The sequence below is a fragment of the Typopeltis vanoorti genome, chromosome 1 (assembly GCF_054136105.1).
Source record: "Typopeltis vanoorti isolate ZY-2024b chromosome 1, IOZ_Tvanoo_1.0, whole genome shotgun sequence".
Lineage (NCBI taxonomy): Eukaryota > Metazoa > Arthropoda > Arachnida > Uropygi > Thelyphonidae > Typopeltis > Typopeltis vanoorti.
This window is the reverse complement of record NC_143549.1, coordinates 34,059,113-34,084,352: the sequence shown is the minus strand read 5'-3', so window position 1 is coordinate 34,084,352 and position 25,240 is coordinate 34,059,113. Positions and strand designations below refer to the sequence as shown.

The window sequence follows — 25,240 nt, the reverse complement described above, 5'->3', positions numbered from 1 at the left end:
GGATATGACAGTACTACATGAAAAAATTACATCATTATTAACTTCCTATCTACAATTTTCCTCCAAATCAGTCTGTTACTTGTCAAGACTCCAACATTATCAGATCTTATATTTCTATCGTCTAAGGCACTTTGTACCGTATCAATCCACCTATATCTTGGTCTTCCTCTGGGTCGTTTTCCTGCCAACCTGGCAGAGAACACTTGTTTTGCTAATCTTTCCTCTCCCATTCTATTTAAGTGACCATACCATCTGAGATTAGCTCTGCTAACGCATTCCTGGATGCTGACAATGTCAAGTTCTTTCCTAATATCCTCATTTTTAATATGATATTGCCATTGATGCCATCTGTTCATGCCTCTAATCTTTCTCAGGACTCTCATATCTGCGGTCTCTAGTCTTTGGTCAAGTGTTTTACTTCTGACCCAGCTCTCAGATCCATAAGTTAAAATTGGTTTGAACACAGTCTTGTATACAGCTAATTTAGTGTTCCGACTAATTTCTTTCTTATTCCATATGAATTTATTCAATTGACTTCCCACCATACCAGCTTTGCTGATTCTGTTGTCTATTTCTATATTTAGTTTACCATCTTCAGTAAAAATTGTGCCTAACTAGCTGAACTGTTTTACTTGTTCCACAGGTTCTCCATTCACAACACAGTTGACATTTTCAATGATTCTGCCTATTTTCATTGTCTTTGTCTTTTTATTGCTGACCTTCATACCATATCTATTACAACAGCTATTCAATTTAGTCAGAGAATCTTGCAGACTTGTAGCGGATTTATTTAGAAGTATAACATCATCCGCATAAAGCAAAGAGCTGACATTAACATCTCCAATTTTGCTATCAGGTTTAATACCATATTCCTTCATAATGTGATCCATATAGATAATGAATAACAGAGGGGATAATGTACATCCTTGTCTCACACCAGATTTAACATTAAACCATCTTCCTGTACTTCCTTCAATTCTAACTGCTGACTCACAACTCAAATAAAGACTAAGTATTGCTTGATATAATGCCCCATTGACACCATATAACTGCAGCGTATTGAATAGCTTCTCTCTTGGCACCTTGTCATATGCCTTTTCCAAATCGACAAAACTTAAATACAGATCTTTGTTATATTCCCATGCTTTCTCGACTATTTGTCGTAAAGTGAAGATCTGATCCTGACAGCCTCTATTTGGCCTGAATCCAGCTTATTCTTCACCAAGCTTTTCTTCCACAATTCTTCTCAACCGTTTCTCAAGTATACTTGCATAGATCTTGCCAGGAACACTCAGTAGGGAAATACCTCTGTAATTCTCACATTCAGTTTTATTTTCCTTTTTATATATGGGTACTATGAGAGCTCTGCTCCAATCATCGGGAATTCGTCCCTCTGTCCAGGCTTTCTGAACTATGCAGTGCAGCCACTGTAAGACTTTTATACCACCATACTTCAGCATTTCTGGTCGAATATCATCTACTCCTGCTACCTTTCCACATTTCAAGCCTTTGATGGCTTTTTCTACTTCAAGTATGGATATGTATTCCTGACTGCATGCCTGGTCAGTGTTTTTTATCACTGTGCTGTCATCGCTGCTTGTTTCATTTAGCAGTTTTTCAAAGTAATTACTCCATACTTCAAGGATATCTTTTTCTCCTGTTTTCATTTCACCTTTATCATCTCTAATTCCTTTTACAGCACTCTTTCCTCCATTCCTAAGCTTCTTCAACAACCTCCAGAATGTTTTGCCACCTTCTTGATATTTATTTTCTATATTCTTGCCAAAGTCCTCCCATGACTTTTGTTTAGCTAGTTTTACACACTGTTTAGCTTTCTTACATTTGTCTCTGTATTCTGTAAGAGTAAAAGCTGACTTATTTGCCAGGAACTTTTGATATGCTTTCTTCTTTTCCTTCACTGCCTCTTTAACTTCCTGTGTCCACCAGGGAGTTCTGATTTTTTTATCTTTGCACACAACCTCACCACATGCCTCTCTGGCAGAATCAATCATTGTTTCCTTCAGAGTTTGCCACTGAATCTCCAAGGTTTGATTCCTGTTCTCAAACTCTTTCATTTTCTTTTCAATAATATTTCTGTATTTTAGTCTACAGTTTACATCTGAGAGCTGCTCAACTTTTATTCGCTTTAAAACTTTCTTACATGTTATTCTTTTCAATATGAAATTCAATTTTATCCTGCTCAAGACTAAATAGTGATCACTTCCAATTTCAAATCCTCTGTACACTCTGGTGTCCTGCACCAGGGAGAAAACATCACTATAAACAATAACATAGTCAATGAGACTTTTCTTATTCCCAGCCTCTTCTCTCCATGTGAATTTGTGCACATTTTTATGTTGGAACATGGTGTTAGTAATAACCAGTCCATGTCCTGAGCAGAAATCCAACAGATATTTGCCATTATTATTAGCTTTGCTCTTTTCTCCAAATTTTCCCAAAATATTTTTGTATGTTTCACAATCATTTCCTACTCTACTATTTAGATCCCCAACAAGGACCAACTTTTCCTTTTTCATTGTGTCAGTTGCTTTTTCTAAAGCCTCAAAAAAATCCTCCACTTCTACCTTAGTAGAACCTTCTGTGGGACCATAGGCACAAATAAGTCTCATTGTCCAGTTCCCCATTCTCATATTTGCCCACATTACTCTATTTGAGACTGACTGCCATTCAAGAAGATTAGCCTCGTATTTTGTGTTGAATACTATGGCTACTCCTTCTTTTCCTTGATTGTTATTGCCTGAATATAACATTTTGTATTTATTGCTCAGAAAGATCTCACCAGTTTTGGTCTTTTTTGTTTCAGTCACCCCTATTATGTCGATCTGGTACTTATCTAATTCCTCAGCTAGCTATTTCTTTGCCATTCAGGCTTCTTACGTTGATAGTACCGATCTTTAACTCTGGTGATGTTGAGTTGGGGTTTGTTTTCAGATTTGTTCCAGTAGCTGACTTTTCGCTGTTCGCCTTGGTTCCCTGGCAAAAACAACGGGGGCCTTGTTTAACCGGGCGACCCCCAGCCGGCATAAAATTTTGTCATGTCGTACCATCATTTTTTATTTTGGTTTAACCAATAAGAATACAATTTGGTCGGCTAAATCCCAAATTGCCAGCCCATCCTCGTTCGTTCAGTATCAAAGTAGATACCCAACAGGGTGCACCACGAGAAGGTGAGGATTGGACATTAGGTCAGAAGCCCTGGTCGGTTCTCCGCATTCCTTTAAAGGCTATGTGGAGGTCTCCTCTCAGTTATACAGCTTTGACCCTTAAGCACCCCTATCATCCCCTTTATGAATCAAAACAATTTTGCCATCTTTCCACTCCTTTGGGACCTAGGTTAATCTAAGACTCATGTTAAAAACATACGTCAAAGCTGTTGTTAACTCCCTGGAACATTCCTTCAAGATATGCGGCGATATACCATCAAACTCCATGGTCTTGTTGACATCAGGTTTTCTCAATTCCTCATATACTTCCTGCTCACTCACCATCAGTAATTCCTCCCCATTCCCACTGCTCTCAGTCATGAGAATGTATTGCATCTTCAATCTATCCTATTCAACTAGCATCTACCCTATAACATGGAAACAGGTTCACGTTCTTCCCATCCCAAAGAAAGGTAATAATAGTCAACCAACAAACTACCGTCCAATTGTTCTCACTTCTATTTGCTCAAAAATTATGGAGAAGATCATCAACAGCCAACTCTTGAACCACCTAGTCACATATCAACTAATCAGTGACTAGCAGTATGGATTCCACCACTCTTGATCTACTACTGATCTTCATGCTTTCACCACCCACCTATGGAAGCAAGCCATGGAGAAATGTGCAGAAACTCATATGGTTGCCTTTGATATATCAATGGCATTTGATTGGGTTTGGCACAGTGGCCTACTTAACAAACTACCACCCTATGATCTGCCTTCCTCATTCTCCAACTGGATCGCCAACTTTCTCACTGGTTGCTCACTTCGTGTCATGGTGGATGGTTTACTCTCCTCAGATTTCTCCACCAACACAGAAGTACCCCAGGGTTTTGTTCTTTCACTCACGCTCTTCCTCTTGCATATAAATGACCTGCTCTCAAACTTTCAATCCTATCCATTGCTTTAAATTATAGATGTCAAGAAATTGTATTCTTGGTTTTGTCCTTTATCCAAGTGTAAGCAAACATAGTTTGTGCATGAAGTCACTTCATGACTGGGTTACTTGTATATAGAGGCTAATGACTTCACATCAAATGCCTTATTATCCCATAATGCAAATCACATATCCTTATGGATATGTATAATGAAATGCTATGCATTATGTGAAGAGCCATCGAGGTATGTTTAAGTGCAGGGATACCTCTCTCTAAAAACTCTGAGTGATCTACAGAATCTCTCATAAAACTGATTAATTGTCTCTCACATTTGAGGGCATTGCTGAATCTTGCAATGGACTACTATGGGATTAGATGAGATACTAGTCCTATATATGATGGGAATGTATAAAGGAATTAGCAGTGCTTCCAACAAAACTTTGAAAAAGTAATTTAAGTCTCAGCTCTGATAAAAGTCCAAGATTGTGGAAAGGATAACAAAATAGTCACATTGCAAGAAGGAGCCTCTGATATAGTTGTAGCAAATTACAGCTATCAGTATTTCAAGAATGGTGGTCAGAATTCAGATCAGTATTAATATGATTTTTGTGGAGGAGGAGGGATACTGCACAACTTTATGAAGAATAGATTTCATGTTATTTATAATAAACATCCATTTATTTTTAATAATGGCTATGCTGTGATATTGCTGGATTTTGAAAAGATTTTTGGCGATGTGCTACACTGAAATCTATTACATAAATTGGAGCAGCTATGGATGGATATGAAGTTGATGACATAGATTAGAAGATAGCTGACAGATATTAAGGAGTATGGCAGATACTCTTTAACGACTCTCAGGATTTTGTACTTGAACTGCTGCTTTTAATGTGTATATTAATGATATAAGAATGAGTTAACAGTGTTATTTTCAGCCTGAAATATTTAATTTCTGCTTTGAATAAAAACTTTGTTCTGTTGTGTTTATGCATGTTTTATACATTATCATAATTTGTCAAGTTGGTCTTAACAGACTGTGTATGTGTTGGGAACTTTTCATGCAGGATTAGATGGAAGAGTACAGCAATCCTACATATGGTTTATTACAGACCTGAAAGGCTATTTGTGGAGTCACAATTAGCAATGAAGCACACCCCTAATCTCAAGTGCAGTTTCATTAAATTACTCAAAATTATTATGAAATTACCTTCAGCCCAATGGCTAAAGTTGATTCTATCTCTGACAGATACATGGGATAGAATTCTAGATTGTGTCCAAGTATCTGTCAGGATAAGAATCAGAATTTCAGCTGTAATTCTGTGTAGTAAATATGTGTAGAATTTAATCAAAATTCTACACATATACATAAGTTTTTCTGTTGCAGCTTAAATTGTTTCATTGTGTATTGTGTTAGTGCCTAAAGAAGTGCTTTTGTGCTGAGGATTGGGTTTGAATACATCATGATATGTTTAAAATTAACTTAATTTTAATTTTGTTATAATGTTTTGAATTCATACTATCAAAAAAAACCCCACAATTTATAAGCTCTGTATTACTAAAATCTTGGTATTTCTAGCCTGGCTCCCACTGATGAGACCTCAGTAAAGGTCGAAACCGGTCTGGGTAGTGGCCCCTTGCCTTTAATACAAAGCATCATACATCTCCTCCAGGAGATGTGCTTTGCATTAAGGGTAAATATTAAGATTAGTGATCAGAGCTTATTCTACTTTTACCATGAGTTGCCTTGGTCTTGCACTACGTGCAGGGTCAGCTAGACTTGCAACACTTGCAGGCGCAAACTTGACTTGTTTGTCTGTTTGCTTACTTGGGAAATGGAGTAAAACCAGGTTTAAAATAGCTTGGTATCTTTAACATATATATATATATATATATATATATTAGGGTTACCAAGTAGTTTTATAACATTGGTTATTTAACTCCTAATCCCAAGTATTCAAACAATTAAGTTTGCGCCTGAAACATAGTTCAAGTCTGAAGATGGTACATCAGGACAACTCCAGGGCAACTCATTGTAAAGGTGGGTAAAGCTCTGATCACTATTCTTAGTATTTTCCCATAATGTAAAGCACATCTCACTGAAAGATGTATATTGCAATGCATTATGGGTGGGGTCACTACCCAGACCGGTTTCAACCTTTTTTGAGGTCTCCTCAGTGAGTAGCTAGTAGCTTTTAGTGAGATGTGCTTTACATTATGGGAAAATACTAAGAATAGTGATCAGAGCTTTACCCACCTTTACAATGAGTTGCCCTGGTGTTGTACCATCTGCAGACTTGAACTGTGTTTCAGGCACAAACTTAATTGTTTGCATACTTGGGATTAGGAGTTAAATAACCAATGTTATAAAACTACTTGGTAACCCTAATATACAGTATCCCCAAGTTAAAAAATGAATTATATATATATATATATATATATATATAAATTAATAGAATCACACATATGTGGGATTTTGTATTTGTATACATGTGCAGAAATATCTGTGTAATAAATTAATTTTTACTGTAGTATGTGTCATCATCATGCTTTTCAATGATTTAGGCATAGAGCAGCCTTCTGGCCGTAGAAGTCGTTGTTGAATCTCTTTAGAGGATGTCCTGGTTTTCTTTTTCCTAACAATTTGTAATTTAAAACTTGTTTTGGTAATCTTTCTGTTTTCATTCTTTCAACGTGTTCCATCCATTTGTGTTTATATATTTTTATTTTTTCTATTAGTGAGAATTCTGTTACATGATGAGATTTCCAGTGGCATATTATATTAGTGGGGTTATGCTATAAGAAACTGAAGAGGCAAGGGATTGTGGTGGCATATTATTGGATAGAATTTAATCAAGGTTCACTTCAATATTGCAATTATCCTCTGGGTTACAATGTTGAAGTGAACCTTGACATGTAAGGCGGTCATTTTGCCTCTTTATAAGATAAAGAGGCAAAATGATAAGACTTTGATAATACCACACCTGGCCTGGATTATTGTGTGAAGATTTGGTTTCCCAGGTTCCAAGGGGATAAAGAAGCAATGAAAAGGGTGCAAAGAAGAGTTACAAAGATTATATCTGGATTATGGGATTTAGATTATGAGGACAGATTGCAAGTATGTGAATTGCAGACTGGTTCACAGAAGAAAGAGGGGTGATAGAGGTCTATAAACTTTTGAATGGGTATTATAGCATTTCAAATGATGAAATTTTTCATTATATCGAAGGTGGGGGGAGAACACGGGAGGCATCCATGGAAGTTAAGTTTGTTCACAGTCTAAAAAAGGGATAAGAGCTGGGTTTTTGTTTTTCTCTGAGAGAGCAGCGAGTGAGTGGAATAATTTGCCCTTATGGGTAATGAGTGCATTTAGTGTGAATGAATTTAAGGGAACGTATGATAGCTGGTTTGGGTGATTTACAGCCTCCCTCAATGAGTCCTTGACTCCCTGGAGGTCTCAGATAATAATAATAATAATAATAATAATAATAATAATAGACCAGTGCATTGGATTGGAAATTGGCAACCTGATAGGTATCTGCAAGTTGTGTATGGGAGGAGTAATATTTCAGAAGTGGAAAATTAGTATGTTTTAGGGCCATTGCTGTTTAATTTGTATGTTAATGATATTGGGCTAAGTTTAAATGGGGATATTCAGTTGTTTGCAGATGATGCAAAGTTGAGAACTGTGAAGAGGAGATCACATGTTGGCTTTGCATGTGGATTTGAATAGACTGAGAGTGTATAGACATGGCAGTGGGGGTTATCTCTAAGGTTTTAAAATTCAGAAAATAGAGATGGGATATATAGTATGCATTTGCAGAGATATATTGGAGGAGGAAGAGGAAATAAGAGATCATGGGGTGATTGTGGATAAAGACCTAAAGTTTAGAGGACACATATCTAAAATTGTGAGCACAACAAATTTTGACAGTGATATGGAAGACATTGAGTTGTAGAAGTAAGAAGTTGACGATTCTTCTTCAGTACTTTCCGAAGTGTGTGAACTGACCCAGACCATTGTGATGTTAAATGGTCTTGCTGCATTTCTTGCCATTATCATTCTTTCATTTTCTGGTTTTTATCCTAATAATGCTTCACTTCTTCTTACTGAGAATAAATCTGACTCCTGATTCATGTTTTGTACAATTTCCAGATCAAATGATTCCTTCATCTTTCATCTCCCTGGGCTCTGTCCATCACATCTCAGCTAATCCAGTGATGATGTATCAATATTGCTCCATCTCCTTACAAAGCATGTCCAATGGCTCATCAAGTATGGGTATTCCATGTTCCTACTGGTAACATGCCTCTTACAAATTTTACTCTTTCTGCACTTCTTTTAGCAGTTGACTTGTTGATATAGCCCAGTTACTAGCTGGGCTATATCAACCTTGTGTGAACCTTGTTTATCCAGGTAAAATCTGATCCAGCATGTACTTTTCCTTTGTTTTCTCATTTTGCATCAGATTTCAGTTTTCATGTTTTATTCTTGCACTCATCTAACCAATTTTAATGGTTTGTTCAGCTGCCACTAACATCAACATATGCTGTTTGCAGCCACCTGCCATGGATCTGATGTTGCTATTTCTTGTTGGTCCATGGAAGTACTTAATTTCCCTTCTACCATTTATTTCTGAGAGGCTTTCCTCTATGCACCACCTGATATCATGCTCTCCAGGAGATTACAGGGTGCAGTTATCATACTCACCATATTTCCACTCTCCCTTTGTTTTTGAAATTATTTCAAGAATTTTCTGAGTATTTCTAGAGATGACATCTTATTCACAGTGCTGTGATCAAATTCAAAAACTAATGATCTATGCTACTTGAGATCACTATAATTGTTCATAAAGCATACCAGAAATTAAATTTTCATATTACGGGATACTAATAATAAGGAAATTTAAATTCCTTTTCCAGTCTGCGTTACCATAGTTAAAAATCTCATAATGATTATGTGCTTTGTACTAGTTAAATAATTGTCTACACTTCTCCAACATAGAAACATCCCACCTCACTAAATATTTTGTCCTGTGTACTTCTTTCACATCATTCGCAATTTTCCTTCTGGTTTCCTCTTGGAACGAGCAGAACATTTTTGATGGGCCTCCCACGATGAGTTTTGTGACTCCATGGGGGCCTGAATCATAATAAAAAGTAACATTGTTTCATTCTGATTTTACATAATTTTTCCTCCAAGTATATTTTTTTTCTAGAGATGACATCTCTAAGTTCTGTTGGTAAATAAGTTTGAGAAATCAGTTTTGAAATCCTATTTGTTGATAATTTTAAACAGATTTTCTATAATAAATTATTATAAATAATTTATGGATAATTATTTATATGAATATGAATAGACTAAGAGTTAAATATCTAGTAAAAAATCTTGCTCTAGAGCCTGAAAGCATAATACCTTTTGACTATTATCTTTCAGATCTTCACTAAGCATGGATTGGTCTTGAATCAGGCTGTACAAATCATGTATCAGTACAGACAAATACAAACATCATTACCACAGTGAAATTCAAACATTGCAAAATGGTGACATTATTCACTCAGCTGAGAAGACACCAACAAATTGGTATAGAATGCACTGCTCTAAAAGGTGTGTTATGATAAGTTCATCAGAAGTCTCTAATGCTGTTTATTTATTTGTTGCTTTCCATAATTTTTTTCATCATCATCAAATTCCTGACATGTACTCTCAGGGGATATACAGAATATTATAATAGCACTACATGAAAAAGTTACACCATTATTAACTTCTGGTCAACAATTTCCTTCCAAATTAATCTGTTATCTGTCAACACTTGATGGGGCCTATTATCAGATCTTTATCATTACATTATCAGGTCTTATATTTCTGTCTTCTGAGGCACTTTTAACTATCAGTTCACCTAGATCTTGGACTTCTTCTGGGTCTTTTTCCTACAAGCCTGGCAAAGAACACTTGTTTTGACAATCTTTCCTCTCCCATTCTGTCTTAAGTGACCATATCAGCTGAGATAAGCTCTTCTAACACATTCTTGAATGCTAACAGTGGCAAGTGCTTATCCTCATTTTTAATATGATACTGTCATTGATGCCATCTGTTTTCTCCATTAATCTTTCTCAGAATTCTCTATCTGCTCTCCAGTCTTTGATCAAGTGTTTTATTTCTAACTCAGCTCTCAGATTCATAAGTTAAAATTGGTTTGTATACAGCTCATACAGGTAATTTAGTGTTTTGACTAATACCTTTCTTATTCCAAATAAATTTATTCAGCTGACTTCCTACCATACCAGCTTTGCTAATATTGTTTCCGTATTTAATTTGCCATCTTCACTAAAAATTGTGCCCATTTAACTGAAATGTTTTACTTATTCTATAGGTTCAGGATACAGTTGATGTTTTCAATGTTTCTATATATTTTCATTGCCTTTTTCTTTTTGTTGCTAATTTTCATACCAAATTTATTACAATAGTTATCCAGTTTAAATCAGGGAATCTTGCAGACATGTACTGGATTTTTTCAGAAGAATAACATCATCTGCATAAAGTAAAGAACTGAGATTAACATTGCCAATTTTGATATCCAATTTTATACCACTTTCCATGATAATGTGGTCTATTAGATAATGAATAACAGTGGAAATAATGTGCACATTTTTCACATACTTGATTTTACTTCAAAACTATCTTCCTGTATCTCTATCATTTCTAACTGCTGACTTACAACTTAAGTAGAGACTATGTATTGCTCAATATAATGTGCCACTTATACCATATATCTGCAGTGCTTTGAAGAGCTTTCTTCTTTGCATCTTGTCATGTGCATTTTCCAGATCTCTGAAACTTAAATACAAATCCTTGTTATATTCCCAAGATTTCTCATCTCTTTGTCTTAAAGTGAAAATCTGATCTTGATAACCTCTGTTTTTAAATTAAAGATGCCAAGAGATTATATTCTTGATTTAATCCTTAATCCAAGTGTAAGCAAACAAAGTTTGTACCTGAAGTCTTTTCAGGACAGGGCAACTCGTATATAGAGGTTAATGACTTCACATCACTTGCCTTAGTATTCCATAATGCAAAGCACACATATCCTTACGGACATGTGTAATGCTATGCATTATGGGAAGAGTCACTACCCAGACCGGTTTTGACCTTTATTGAGGTCTGATCAGTGGGAGCTAGACCCAAAGGTGATACCAAGCTGAAGTAATGCAGAAGTCATATTTTCATATATGAGTAGCCAAACAGTGTCACACCTTATGAAAATACTTTGTATTAGAAATAGTTGTTGGTAGTTTAACCACGCTACCAGCCAAGATGTCTATAGACGTCAAAGTTATCATTGATGCAAAGTGCATATTAAAATTATAATACCATTGATATTACATTGAAATATATGAGGATGCGTATTTGATCCATAACGGCCGGTGAGGTGGTTAAACCAACAATATAATTTTTTGGCATCTTTAATTTATAGTATAACTAAGCGGAAAAACTTCCAATAACCTCCCTCTCTTTTTTTGTGTGAATCCACCTTGTTCTTCACCAAGTTTCCTTTTCACAATTTTTTTTGCTGTTTCTCAAGTATACTTGCATAAATCTTACCAGAAACACTCAGTAGAGAAATACCTCTGTAATTCAGTTTTCAGTTTTCCCCTTTTATGGGTACTATGAGATGGGTACTATGAGAGCTCTACTCCCATCATCTGAAATTTGATCTTCTTACAGGCTCTCTGCATTATGCAATGTAGATACCATTAAAACTTTTATACATCCATATTTGAGTATTTCTGATAAAATTTTTTTCTACTTAAGTATGGATATACATTCCTATTGATTTTGTTGCGGTGCCAACACTGCTTGTTTAATTTAACAGTCTTTCAGAGTAATTACTGCAGAGACATTTAGAGTTTCTTTATCTTCAGTTTTTCATGCCTTTGAATGCAGTAAAGGAATCAAAGTTTTTAACTTTGATTCCTTTTTACAGAATTCTCTCCTCCATTCTAACCATTTTCAATAACCTCAAGAATATTTTGCCATCTTCCTGATATTTATTGTCTATGTTCTTACCAAATCTTCCGATGACTTTTGTTCAGCTAGTTTCACGCATGCTTCACTTTCTTACACTTTTCTCTGTATTCTCTAAGAGCACTAGCTGACTTACTTGCCAGAAACTTTCAATATGCTTTCTTCTTTTCCTTCACCACTTCTTTAACTTGCTGAGTCCACCATGGAGTTTTGATGTTTCTATACTTACTGACATCCTCTTCACATGCCTCTTTAGCTGAATCAGTTAATCTTTTCTTTAGGGTTTGCCACTGAATCTCCGAGGTTTGGTTCTGGTTTTCACACTTTCATTTTTTTCTTGAATGAAGTTTGTGTATTTGAGTTGAGAGTTCATTTCTGAAAGCTGCTCAACTCTGATTCATTTTAAAGTTATCTTACACACTTCTTTTCAGTATGAAATTTAATTTTATCTTGCTCAAAACTAAAGGGTGATCACTTCTTATTGCACATCTATGTTCCAACATAAAACCATACACAAATTAACATGGAAAGAAGGTGCAAGAAATAAGAAGCGTCTCGTTAATTATGTTATAGTTGATAGCGATGGTTCTCCATTGGTTCAGGACACAAGAGTATACAGTAGATTTGAAATAAGAAGCGATCACCCTTTAGTTTTGAGCAGGATAAAATTAAATTTCATGCTGAATAGAAGAGTATGTAAGATAATTTTAAAATGAATCAGAGTTGAGCAGCTTTCAGAATGAACTCTTAGCTCAAATACACGAACTTCATTCAAGAAAAATGAAAGAGTTTGAACCAGAACCAAACCTTGAAGATTCAGTGGCAAACCCTAAAGAAAATAGAGCAGAAATCCAGCTAGCACTTTCATTATTATTATTATTATTATTATTAAGAGGGAGACTTCCAGGGAGTCAGGGACTCATTTGAGGGAGGCCACGTACTACCTGCACCAGCTGTCACACCTGTTCTTGTATTCATTCACTGTACTTGCACACGCAACATCTAATCACAGTCCATTCCAATCGTGCACCACTCTATGAAAGAAAAATCTAACCCTCATTATCCTTCTTGACATCATTCATTCTCAACTTTTAAGGATGCCCTCATGTTCTTTCCCCATCCTCAATAAAATGAAAAATTCCATCTTTACTGAAATTCTGTATAAATCTTTCAGAAGTTTATAAATCTTAATCATATCACAGCTTTCTTGTTTACTAGTGTCCGCAGCCTAAAAATTCTCATTCTGTTTTCATAATCAGTATATCTCAATCCTGGCATTTTAAGACTTCTTTGCTCTCTCTCTCTCATATCAGAATCACAATGGAAACCAGTAGAACAAACCCGTGCACAATAGTCTAAGTCAGGTTTTATCAAGGCCTTGCAAAGAGACAAAATGACACTTCCTTATCTTTAAATATCAAGGTTTGTTACAACATTGCAATTATTCTCTGATTTGTATTTACAATCTTTGTGATGTGTTTGTTCTAGCATAATCTCACCAATATAATATGACATTATATTGGTGAGATTATCTAATCTAATATCTAATCACTCCAAAATGCATGTCCTTACATTTATTAACATTGAACTGATAACCATTTTCGAATGCCCACAATTCCAGCCTATTCAAATCATTCTGCTAGTACTTCATGCCAGAAGCACTCTGGATTACCCTACCTATCTTTGCATCATCAGCAAATAGATGTATATTGCATGTCAAATCCTTCCCAATGTCATTAATGTTCAAATTGAATAACAATAAACCAAGGACTGATCCTTGAGTCACACTACTGTTTACCTTGAATCTTGCAGATTTGCACCCCCATATACAACATTTTGATATGTCAGTCAGCCCTTCTCATATCCATGCCAATAGTTTATAATCCAATCCTATATTCTCTGATTTATGCAACCCTTCCATGCTATTTCTATAAAAAACCTTAGCAAAATCCAGACACGTCATGATCTCAGTGATAACATTATTATAGAATGTAAGCAAGTTGCAAAAACATGACCTTCCCTTAGCAAACCCATGTTGCTCATTGCAAAGTAGACATTTTCTGTCAACCAATTTCTGAATTAGAGTCCTAACCAACTTTTCCAAAATATTCAACATAAAACTGTACACAAATTAACATGGAAAGAAGATGCAAGAAAAATAGGTGGATACATTGGTCTTTGCACCAGCACCCTTCTGCGATGGGATTACCATACATTCTTTCAACTCCTTTGAAAGAACTGGTATGGCATTTTATCTGTTCCGAGACTAAAATTGTATAGACCGGTCAAAGGAATAGCCAGTTCAGCTAAACACTCTTTTAGTATGCCTGCTGATATCTCACCAGTTCCTATTTCAGAATTTTTATTCAGTTTGTGCAACAGCTCTAGTACTCCCTACTCATACACAAGAATTTCTTCATACAGTGATGAAGAGGTAGTGGTAGTGGCCTAAAAGAAAGGTAGTGGTGAGTTCAATGTTGCATATACCAGGTTGATAGCTTTTAGCAAAATGGCTACTCATTGGTTGCACAATCTCTTCAGCATCAGTAACTCATGTATCATTTGCATTTATTATTATTATTATATGACACCTCCAGGCAGTCCAAGACTCATCGAGGGAGGGCACCTACTCAACAACTCTGTCTCAACCACTCAGTTTCCCAACTACAACGAACCGCAACAATTACACCAATGCCATCTACCACCAACCCACTGTGGGTATGGATGTTTATGATTATTTTCACAGATAATCATAAACATCCATACCCACAGTGGGATTTGAACCCGCAGCCTTTTGACTGGAGATACGCTAATCACTTGGCCAACCAGGCCGGTACAATCACAAACATCCATGCCCACGTGGGATTCAAACCAGCAGCCTCTTGAGTAGAGAGCAGATACGTTAACCACTTGGTCAACCCCAAGCAGGATTTAGTAGAGTTATTCTTTCTTTTACTTGCAGCAGAGCATTAGAATTCTTTTGGGTCATCTTTACTCACAGAGCCATTTCTTTTCATACTCAGACTTAGCTTTCTTTACAATACTTGTAACTCTTCTGGTCTGCTGCTTATAATTATCATAACAGACATCATGCACATGTTATTCCTCCATATCATATTTTTCGTATGAAATTATTATTGGCTTTGCTCTTTTCTCCCAATTTTCCCAAAACATTTGTATATGTCTGGTAATCATTTCCTACTCAGCTGTCCAATCTCCAACAAGGACCAACTTTTTCTTTTTCATTATGTCAGCTGCCTTCTCTAATGCCTTGAAAAGTTCCTCCATTTCTTCTTTAGTAGAAACTTCTATGGATCATATGCACAAATATGTCTCATTGTCCATTTTCCCTATTGTGATATTTGTCCACATCACTCTACTTGATTTACTTATGTAGTGAAACCTGGGGTATCCATAACTATAGAATCACATGTATGCCACAGTTAATAACTCTTTTATTATATAAATATTTAGTATCATAATATTTACATATGTAAATATTATGTATCATAAGACATCGTCAGTACAATTATCCTGTCTTCAATTATATGAAATAAATTTATCTATTATATTTTAATTTAATTTAATTAGTTTTAATTTCAGTCCGTTAAGTTTAATCCATGAACACATGACTGTATATGTAGAGGGATTCCAATTTAAGCATGCACGCTACTGCTTTTTTTAAAATTTGATTCCTATTGTTGTTCGAAAACGGTGGCACATGTATGATTCTATAGTTATGGAAACTCTACTTGATATGCTTGCCATTCAAGATTATTCTTGTATTTAGTGTTGAATATTATAGGTTTTAATTTACTTTTAATATATTTTAATTTAATTAAATTAGTTTTAATTTTACCCCATGAGCCTGTGTAGCTCAGCGGATGTGGCGTTTGCACACCGCCGCGCTTGGCCGCACGAAGGAAGACTTGGTTTCGAGTCTAGTCGACGACTAGAGGAAATTTTTCTAAGCCTTTTTTTGACCGGTTCCCGAGTTAGTCGATTTCTGGCACGGGCAAGCAGGTTTTTCTTCCCAGAAACTCGGATTTTTCGTCCTGTAAACTCAAGAAAATCGACCGTAGAACCCACATTATTTTTCAGACATTAAATATATTGTGTTAGGGTTAGGGACCACGAGATGGCGGCACATTTTTGAGCCGTCTCTCTTCACTGCATACCGCTTAATTAGTGATAGCCTTGGGCCATCTATCTCTGATTGGGTACCAGTGGAGATTGAACTGCCCACTCAGTCTCCAAAAGTTAGATAGGACTAAATGGCCTCGCCTACTCCCGTATACGGGAATTAAAAAGGCGTTAGCTGATTTCTGATTTAATTTTATCCCATTAGATTTAATCCATGAATACATGACTGTATATGTAGAGGGATTCCAATTTAAGCATGTGCACTACTGATTTTTTTTATTCAATTCCTATTGCTGTTCGATAATTGTACTAATGTTGTCTTATGATACATAAGACGAAATATTTACATAATAAAAAGAAAGTTATTCACTGTGGCATATGTGTGATTCTATAGTTATGGAAACTACTTGATATTGCCTGCCAATATCACGTAGTTTCCATGTATTTTGATAGTATTTAGTGTTGAATACTATAAGTTCTCCTTCTTTTATGTGATTTTTATTGCGTGAATATAACATTTCGTATTTGTTACTTAGAAATATCTCATGTCTTCTTTGTTTCTGTCATGGCTATTATGTCAATCTGGTACTCATCCAATTCTTCTTCTTCTAGTTCCATTTCTTTTCCATTTATGCTTCTATGTTGATAGTTCCAGTCTTGAACTCTGCTGATGTTGAGTTGGGATGTGTTCCAAGATTTATTCCAGTAACTGACTTTGCGATGTTTGCCTTATTTCCTTGATGAAAATAATGGGGACCTTGTTTAACTGGGCTAAATCCCAAATTGGCAGCATCCTCTTTTGTTTAGTATCTAGGTAGTTACTTAATAGGTACACCACTAGAAGGTGAGGATTGGACATTAGGTTAGACCCCAGTCGGTTCTCTGCATTCCTTAAAATGTTATGTGGAGATTTTCTCCCATTTGTACAGCTTTGACCCTTAAGCATCCCTATATATAATTTTTTTTTTTTTGCACTTAAAATTCAAAATGAAAAATATATATATTAGCTAACAATAGAATTTTTATCTAATATTTTTTCCATTGCTATTTCATTTCAGAATGGCTTTTGGTTGAAGCAGTTTGTTTTTAATGTTTTGTAAACAGTCCACTATGAATTCTACAGTAAATCACTCAATTATCACAGGAGATGATATTAGTGAGCCTTCCTCTCCTGAAAGTGCACCCTTTGATGATTCTGATCTTCTTAGTACTACCGGTGTAGGAGATGATGTCACAGCTCAACTTGCTGCTGCAGGTAAGTAAATAAGAAGAAAAAGCATACTTTATAAATAATATGCATAGAACTTTCAGTCATTTTTTACTATGCATACTCGATTTTACAGGGAAACATATAGTTATGACCTCACTTTTCTAAGTCATAATTGATGATACAGTCAAAATATATGCTTGGATGAAGATAAATATATATTATTTAATTAATTTATTTATTTAATAATGTATTACAGTTTTGGCATATAACAAATTGAATATCATTTCACATATAGTACCATTACATGATATGCACTTCTAGAGTCCTAACTAGGTGGGGGTGCTGTCAGCAGCCTAGGATCTAAACAGGGATCTCAAAGTATTAGTATTTGCTATGTATAAAAAATACATGTCTGCAGATGTATTTTTTATGTGTTCTTCCATTCAGGTGGCAGCTGATCTTTCTGTTTGTCCATAGTAGGCCAACTTGCAGAATCAAGAAACTCTATATACACCTGGAACTGAGAAGAGGGAGATCCTTAGTGGAGTCTGTGACTGGGTTTTAAGTGGGGCTTGAAAGTGGTGCAAAAGATTGTATTTCTTTCTGGATATTTTTTATGATGTACCTCAGACATAGGGGATGATGATAGCATTACTAAAATCTTTCTGAAAAGTAGGTTGCAGATTTGGGGAAGGATTGAGAAAAAAGGAAGAGAAAAGAAAGAATCAAAAAAAGAAAGAGAAAATGTCTTTCTCCAAAGCCTTTTTCCTCAAAGAGGTATTCCCTTCAGAGAATAAAAATGCATCAGGAAGAAGAAAAACTATGTACATTATATATAGAAATTTCATATTGTAGAATTGATAAAGATCCAGGAAAAAAAAAACTACTGCATAATCTAAACTTGGTAGCTTGATCTTCCTGTCTGTCCATGGTAGGCCAACTTACAGGAATAAGACTCCCCCCCCCCACACACACACCTGGAGTTTTTAGTGGAGCAGATAAGAGTAGATAGCTTTAAGTGGTGCAAAGATTATATTTCTTTAATATTATATGCTATAGATATAGTATATAGATATTTTTTCTGATGTGCTTTAGACGTAGGGGAAGGTGATAGCTTTACTAAAATCTTTCTAAATAGAATAGAAGATCATGGAAAGGATTGATTTTTTGATGCTATGGGAACCGTAACCATTAGATAAAAAGTGTGGTATATATGATTGAGTTCTGCTGCAAGAGTGATCTTGTTTGAACAATGGTTATGGGCTCTATGGGTTAGTAGTTTTATGACATCATGTTATTGAGAGGGGAGAGTGATGGGAAAATTTATGAATGTATCTGCCTATGTGAGTGAGTTTCCTATATACTGAAAATATAATGGTTACTATTAGGTAGGTGGGTGACCAAGGTGTCTAGAAAGGCCAGACTATTATTATTTTTCTTTTCCATTGTAAATTGGATTCTAGGGTGAAGACTATTGAGATGACAGAGAAAAGTATCTAATGTGTCTGGGCCATGAGACTAAATAGAAAACATATAATCTACATATCTTAACCAGATAGAAGGTTTGTGAGTGGCTGAGTCAAGAACTTGTTTTTCAAAATCTTTTATAACAGTTTGGCAAGGTAGAGTAAGAGGGAAGACATCATAGAGGTATCCTCTGTCTGTTTTTAAATGTTGTTCTTCCAAGAGAAATAACCAGAATGGATAGCAAAGGAAAAAGCAGTCAATGATATCAAGAAGAAATTTTTTTTAAAGCAATAAGGTGTCATTTAAGAGAATGTTAATGAACAATGATGTGATGTCAAAGCTCACTAGGATATCAGTATCGTTAACTATTATATTTTCAATGGAACTTTTCAAATAGGAAGAGTTTTCTTTATGTATGATGTGGAATGACCAGTAAAGGGAGCAAGAGAGTTTGCTGGCTATTTGGATGATTTATAGCAGGGAGGACCAGTGGTACCTACTATGGGTATTAAGGGGGAGTGGGAATTGGGTTTATGAATTTTAGGTAAGCCTTATATCCAGGGGTTGGGGGGGGTGACAATTGAAGGTTTTTTGTGTGATGTCAGTAGACCAGGAAGAAGCTTTTTTGAGTAGGCTTTTTAGTTTCTTGATTTGTGATATAGTGGGATCATAATGTCAAGGTGAGTAGGTGGAATGGCCTCTAAGAATGATATCCATTTTCTTATTATATTTACTGGCATTAAGTATAATGGTAGTACTTCACTTTTCAGACCTAGTGATGACTATATTGTTATCTTTATGTAGTTTATTGAGAATATAGAGCTGATAGGAAGATAGATTTCTTTTGGAAGGCAAAGATCTAGAAAGTGAACTGGCAACATCAAGACTAATGTTGTTAGCTATTTCAGGAGCTAAGTTATGAATACCACATTCAATGTTGAACATTAGGTCTAGTGGTGGTACTTGTTGAGGTACAATGGCAAAATTGTCAAATTAGTCAAAAAAGAAATTAGTCAAAACACTAAATTAGTGTTTTGACTAATTTGTCTCTTATTCCATATAAATTTATTCATTTGACTTCCTACCATACCAACTTTGTTGATTCTGTTGTCTATGTCCATATTTAATTTACTATCTTCACTAAAAATCGTGCCTAAGTAGCTGAAATTTACTTGTTCTATAGGTTCTCCATTCACAATGCAGTTGATATTTTTAGTGCTTCTGCCTATTTTCATTGTCTTTGTCTTGTTATTGCTAACCTTCATACCATATCTATTACAACAGTTATTCATTCAATTTAGTCAGGGAATCTTGCAGACTTGTAGCAGATTTATTTAGAAGTATAACATCATCTGCATAAAGCAAAGAGCTGACATTAATAGCTCCAATTTTGATATCATGTTTAATACCACTTTCCTTCATAATATGATACATATAGATAATGAATAACAGAGGGAATAATGTACATCCTTGTCTCACACCAGATTTAACATTAAACCATCTTCCTGTACTTCCTTCAATTCTAACTGCTAACTTACAACTGAAATAAAGACTAAGCATTTGTTTTGATATAATGTCCCATTGACCCAATATAACTGTAGCATTTTTGAGTAGCTTCTCTCTTGGCACCTTCTCATATGCCCTTTCCAAATCTACAAAACTTAAATACAGATCTTTGTTATATTCCCATGATTTCTCAACTATTTGTCATGAAGTGAAGATCTGATCCTGATAGCTTCTATTTGGCCTGAATCCAGCTTGTTCTTCATCAAGCTTCTCTTCCACAATCCTTCTCAACTGTTTCTTAAGTATACTTACATAAATCTTACCAGGAACACTCAGTAGAGAAATACCTCTGTAATTCTCACATTATTTTTATTTCCCTTTTTATATATGAGAGCTCTACTTCAACCATCTGGAATTCGTCCCTCTGTCCAGGTCTTCTGAACTATGCAGTGCAGCCACTGTAAGAGACTTTTATACTTCTGAGCCTTTGGCTTTTTCTACTTCAAGTATGGATATCTATTCCTTACTGTATGCCTATTGAGTGTTTTTAACCACTTGTTTCATTTAGCAATTTTTCAAAGTAATTACTCCATACTTGAAGGCTATCTTTTTCTCCTGTTTTCATGTCACCTTTATCATCTCTAACTCCTTTTATAGCACTCTTTCCTCCATTTCTAAGCTTCTTCCACAACCTCCAGAATATCTTACCACCTTCTTGATATTTATTTTCTATGTTCTTGCCAAAATCTTCCCATGACTTTTGTTTAGCTAGTTTTACACAGTGTTTCGCTTTCTTACATTTATCTCTGTATTCTCTAAGAGCATAAGCTGGTGTATTTGCCAAGAACTTTTGATATGCTTTCTTCCTTTCCTTCACTGCCTCTTCAACTTCCTGTGTCCACTATGCAGTTCTGATTTTTCTATCTTTGCACTCATGCCTCTTTGGCTGAATCAACCAGTGTTTTCTTTAGGACTTGCCACTGAATCTCCAAGATTTGGTTCCTATTCTCAAACTCTTTCCTTTTTTCTTGAATAATGTTTGTATATTTTAATCTACAGTTCATCAATCAGATCTGAGAGCTGCTCAACTTTTATTTGTTTTAAAAGTTTCTTGCATGTTTTTCTTTTCAATATGAAAATCGATTTTATCCTGCTGAAGACTAAATGGTGATCACTTCCAATTTGAAATCCTGTGTACACTCTAGTGTCCTGCACCTGTGAGAAATATCACTATCAACAAAAACATAGTCAATGAGACTTTTCTTATTACTTGCCTCTTCTCTCCATGAGAATTTGTCACACATGCTGTGATCACTTCCAATTTGAAATCCTGTGTACGCTCTAGTCCTGCACCAGTGAGAAATATCACTATCAACAATAACATATTCAATGAGACTTTTCTTATTACTTGCCTCTTCTCTCCATGAGAATTTGTGCACATTTTTATGTTGGAACATTGTGTTAGTAATAACTAGTCCATGTCGTGAGCAGAAATCCAACAGGTATTTGCCATTATTATTAGTTTTTTAAAAACTAATGTATGTATGTCTGACAATCAAAATACAGTCATACCATGACTTACGCGAATCCGGAGTTATGCGGTTTCTTATATGAACATATTCCCTCCCTCTTCATGCCTCACCATTAATGGTATCTTTCCGGCGCTGGCCGCATTCGCCAGTGTCACACGTGCTGTGAACAAGCACTGACGTGTTTTGTGCAATTTCCATTAATGCACTATTTTTATAGTCTACAAACCTTGCGATTGTTTAATGTTATGTTCTTGATAAAAATTTTATCAAGAACATAAAAAATAATAATGTCGTCCAAAAGAAGCAAGTCTGATTCTTCTACAGCTAGCAAGAAAAGAAAAACATTGACTTTGGAAACAAAACTGAACATTATTAAGGATTTTGAAGGCAGAATGAAAATTTGTGAGCTAGCAAAGAAGTTCAATCTACAGTGAGAACAATCATAAAAGAAAGGTTTACAGATTTTGGAGGACATAGATTCTAACGTGGAACGAATTGTAGCTATAAGGCAAGGAATAAAAAAATCATTAACTTGCTATGAAGAAATTTTGCATGACAAGAAAAAGACATTATGCCATGAGATGAATCTATTAGATTTTATGAAATCATCAACATTGAAATAACTTTCTTTTTTTTATGTACGAAAAACTACAATTATGATTATATTTCTTAAAAAATATAGGTGTTTTTGTAAACCTTTGGTCCCAATTAACTAATATTTTGTATGTTTGTATATATAAATTACATGCAAAATTATACCCCGAGTTACGTGAATTCGACTTGCGCGCTTTTTATTGGTCCCACCTACCACGTAACTTTGGGGTATGACTGTAATGTATTTCTGAATATTTTTGTATGTCTGACAATCATTTCCTATTCTGTATTTAGATCCCCAACAAGGACCAACTTTTCATTTTTCATTGTGTCAGTTGCTTTCTCTAAAGCTTCAAAAAACTCCTTCAACTTCTACCTTAGTAGAACCTTCTGTGGGACCAAAAGCAGAAATAGTTGTCTTGTCAAGTTCCCCATTCTGATAATTGCCCACATCACTCTACTTGATTTTGCCTGCCATTTGAGATTAGCCTTGTATTTAGTGTTGAATACTATACCTATTGTGTACTATATTCACATGGTCTTTGAACAGAAATCACAGTCTTATATTAAATAACATCTGGAAATGTGTCATTAAATCCTTCAACATCTTTAATTTCAGTTTTGCTAACAATCGCCTCCAGTGTTTGCCTGACATCTAATGCATTGCACGTGACTCCATATTTGTGTTTAGGATGAATCAATTTATCTTGTTTTGTAATGATTTTCCAGCATTTCGATGATGTGATCCGTGTTTATATATTTTTGTGCTTATTTTAATTTTTGGCAAAGTAGCCAGTTTTAATGTGAGCGAAATTATTCAGTTGTTAGTTTTCGAATAATGTTAATGATAAAAAAATCTGTTTTAATTCTAGTGCAGAGGGATCAATAGATGCTACAAGTGGTGAAAATCAGAGAAAGGTTGATGAATGGATTTATTAGAATTGCTGTGTTGCTGACAGAGCTTCCTTTAAGATGTGCAAGTTCTAATTAGTATAGTGTCTGGGTATAATTGAATCTTTCGCAAATGGAAACTACCGGAGACAGTGGGCTATCCATAGCTAATCCACTATTTTGTTTGTAAATCTTGTCCTTAAACCTGAAGTAGCCTGAATTAATATAATGTGAAAGTAAAGAGAATGTCTTTTTTGAAATCTTGTTTCTAAGACGAGTAAGAACATCTTGGGTGTGTACATTAGTAAAGAGTGATACTATGTTGCAGCTTGCCATGATATTTGAATTAGCCATGGGTAGTCCACTGTCTCTGGTACTAGCAAACATGTTTCTGGATGATTTCGAAGTAAAAGCTATTTCTTCTGTTACATTTAAACCTAAATTTTGGCTCAGTATATAGACGATGTTTTCCTGATATGGGAGCACAGCACAGACAACCTTCAAGTTTTTCTAAATCATTTAAATAACTTTCATCCCAAAATCAAGTTTACTGCCGATCTTGAAGTAAATGGTTCTCTGGCCTTTCTAGATATCAAACTTACCAGGATGACTGATACTTTAAAAATCTCAATCTTCAGAAAATATACACATACAGATAGGTACCTACATGCGTCCTCTCATCACCATCCACCACAGAAATTTGGCGTCATATCCACTCTTGTCCATCATGCCAGTTCCATATTAGACGAAGAAGAAGAGCTCCAAAATTAACTGAAACATCTTAAAAGGACTTTCATAAATAATGGTTACTCTTCAAAAAGTTTTAGCAAACTACTATGCCACCATCAGCAATGTACTAATGAGGTTTCTACTAACCCCAAGAGCCTACATCTCCTTACCTTACATCAGTTCCCTCTCCCCTAAACTGGCAAGAATTTTAAAGAGTTCAATATCAAAATGTGCTTCTCCACTTTACCAAAACTCCGGTCAATCCTAAGCTATCCCAAAGAAAAGCATCACCATCTTCAGTTTCCAGGTATTCTACAGAATAGAGTGTGATTGTGGGAAGCCATGGTATGGCAAAACTGAGAAGTCTATCTTTCTCTATCTCGAAGAACACCAGAGACATCTCATATAACAGAACCTGAGCCAGCATCCTCTCCGCCATATCTTGTTCTCAGATCAATGATGAAGGCCTCCAACATCAAATAGACTGGAATTTAACATCCAACATACACAAATGTTACGATGAACTAGAATGTCGTATCCTTGAATCAAAAGAGATAATCCTAGACTCCTCCCACATGAACAGCAACCTCAGTTACAGTTTTGCCAGACTCTCATGGCTCTGCTATTCAGTATTGGCAAACACAAGAAGTCATACACTTGCATGTGCATAACACTAGAACTGTAGCTTGGACTCCATTTCAAACATAACTACAGTTCTTTTAATGCTCTGTTGTTGTAGAAGTGCAATATTTTTATGGTCTTTTATTTAATTTTATGTTATCACACCTGACAGTCAGCATCCCGACAAAACTAGTTGTGTGGATATATTAAATTTACCTGTTTCCTTATAATCTCGGAGTTCAGTCACTAGATAAGTTAACGTGTGTGTGTGTGTGTGTGTGTGTGTGTGTGTGTGTGTGTGTGTGTGTGTGTGTGTGTGTAAGGGGGACCGGAAAGTAATCAATTTTTTGAACTACATTTTTAATATAAATTTTATTAAAGAAAAAAATTAACATTATTCAATTATATAATCGCCATCATTA

General features: G+C 35.4%; 1 protein-coding gene across 9 annotated transcripts in view; it reads left to right on the top strand.

Moving 5' to 3' along the window:
* Positions 1–25,240, top strand: part of LOC150109879 (DNA-binding protein P3A2-like) — a 343,228-nt gene that overhangs the window by 107,312 nt on the left and 210,676 nt on the right. For 6 of the 9 annotated variants that reach the window (XM_090397115.1, XM_090397155.1, XM_090397148.1 and 3 more), the window contains 2 exons: positions 9,537–9,707; positions 17,327–17,523. In XM_090397115.1, the coding sequence (XP_090253241.1) occupies positions 17,358–17,523 (166 nt within the window). In that variant the 5' untranslated portion in view covers positions 9,537–9,707; positions 17,327–17,357. The remainder of the gene's footprint in view (positions 1–9,536; positions 9,708–17,326; positions 17,524–25,240) is intronic. The other 3 variants (XM_090397108.1, XM_090397133.1, XM_090397141.1) reach the window with 1 other exon arrangement.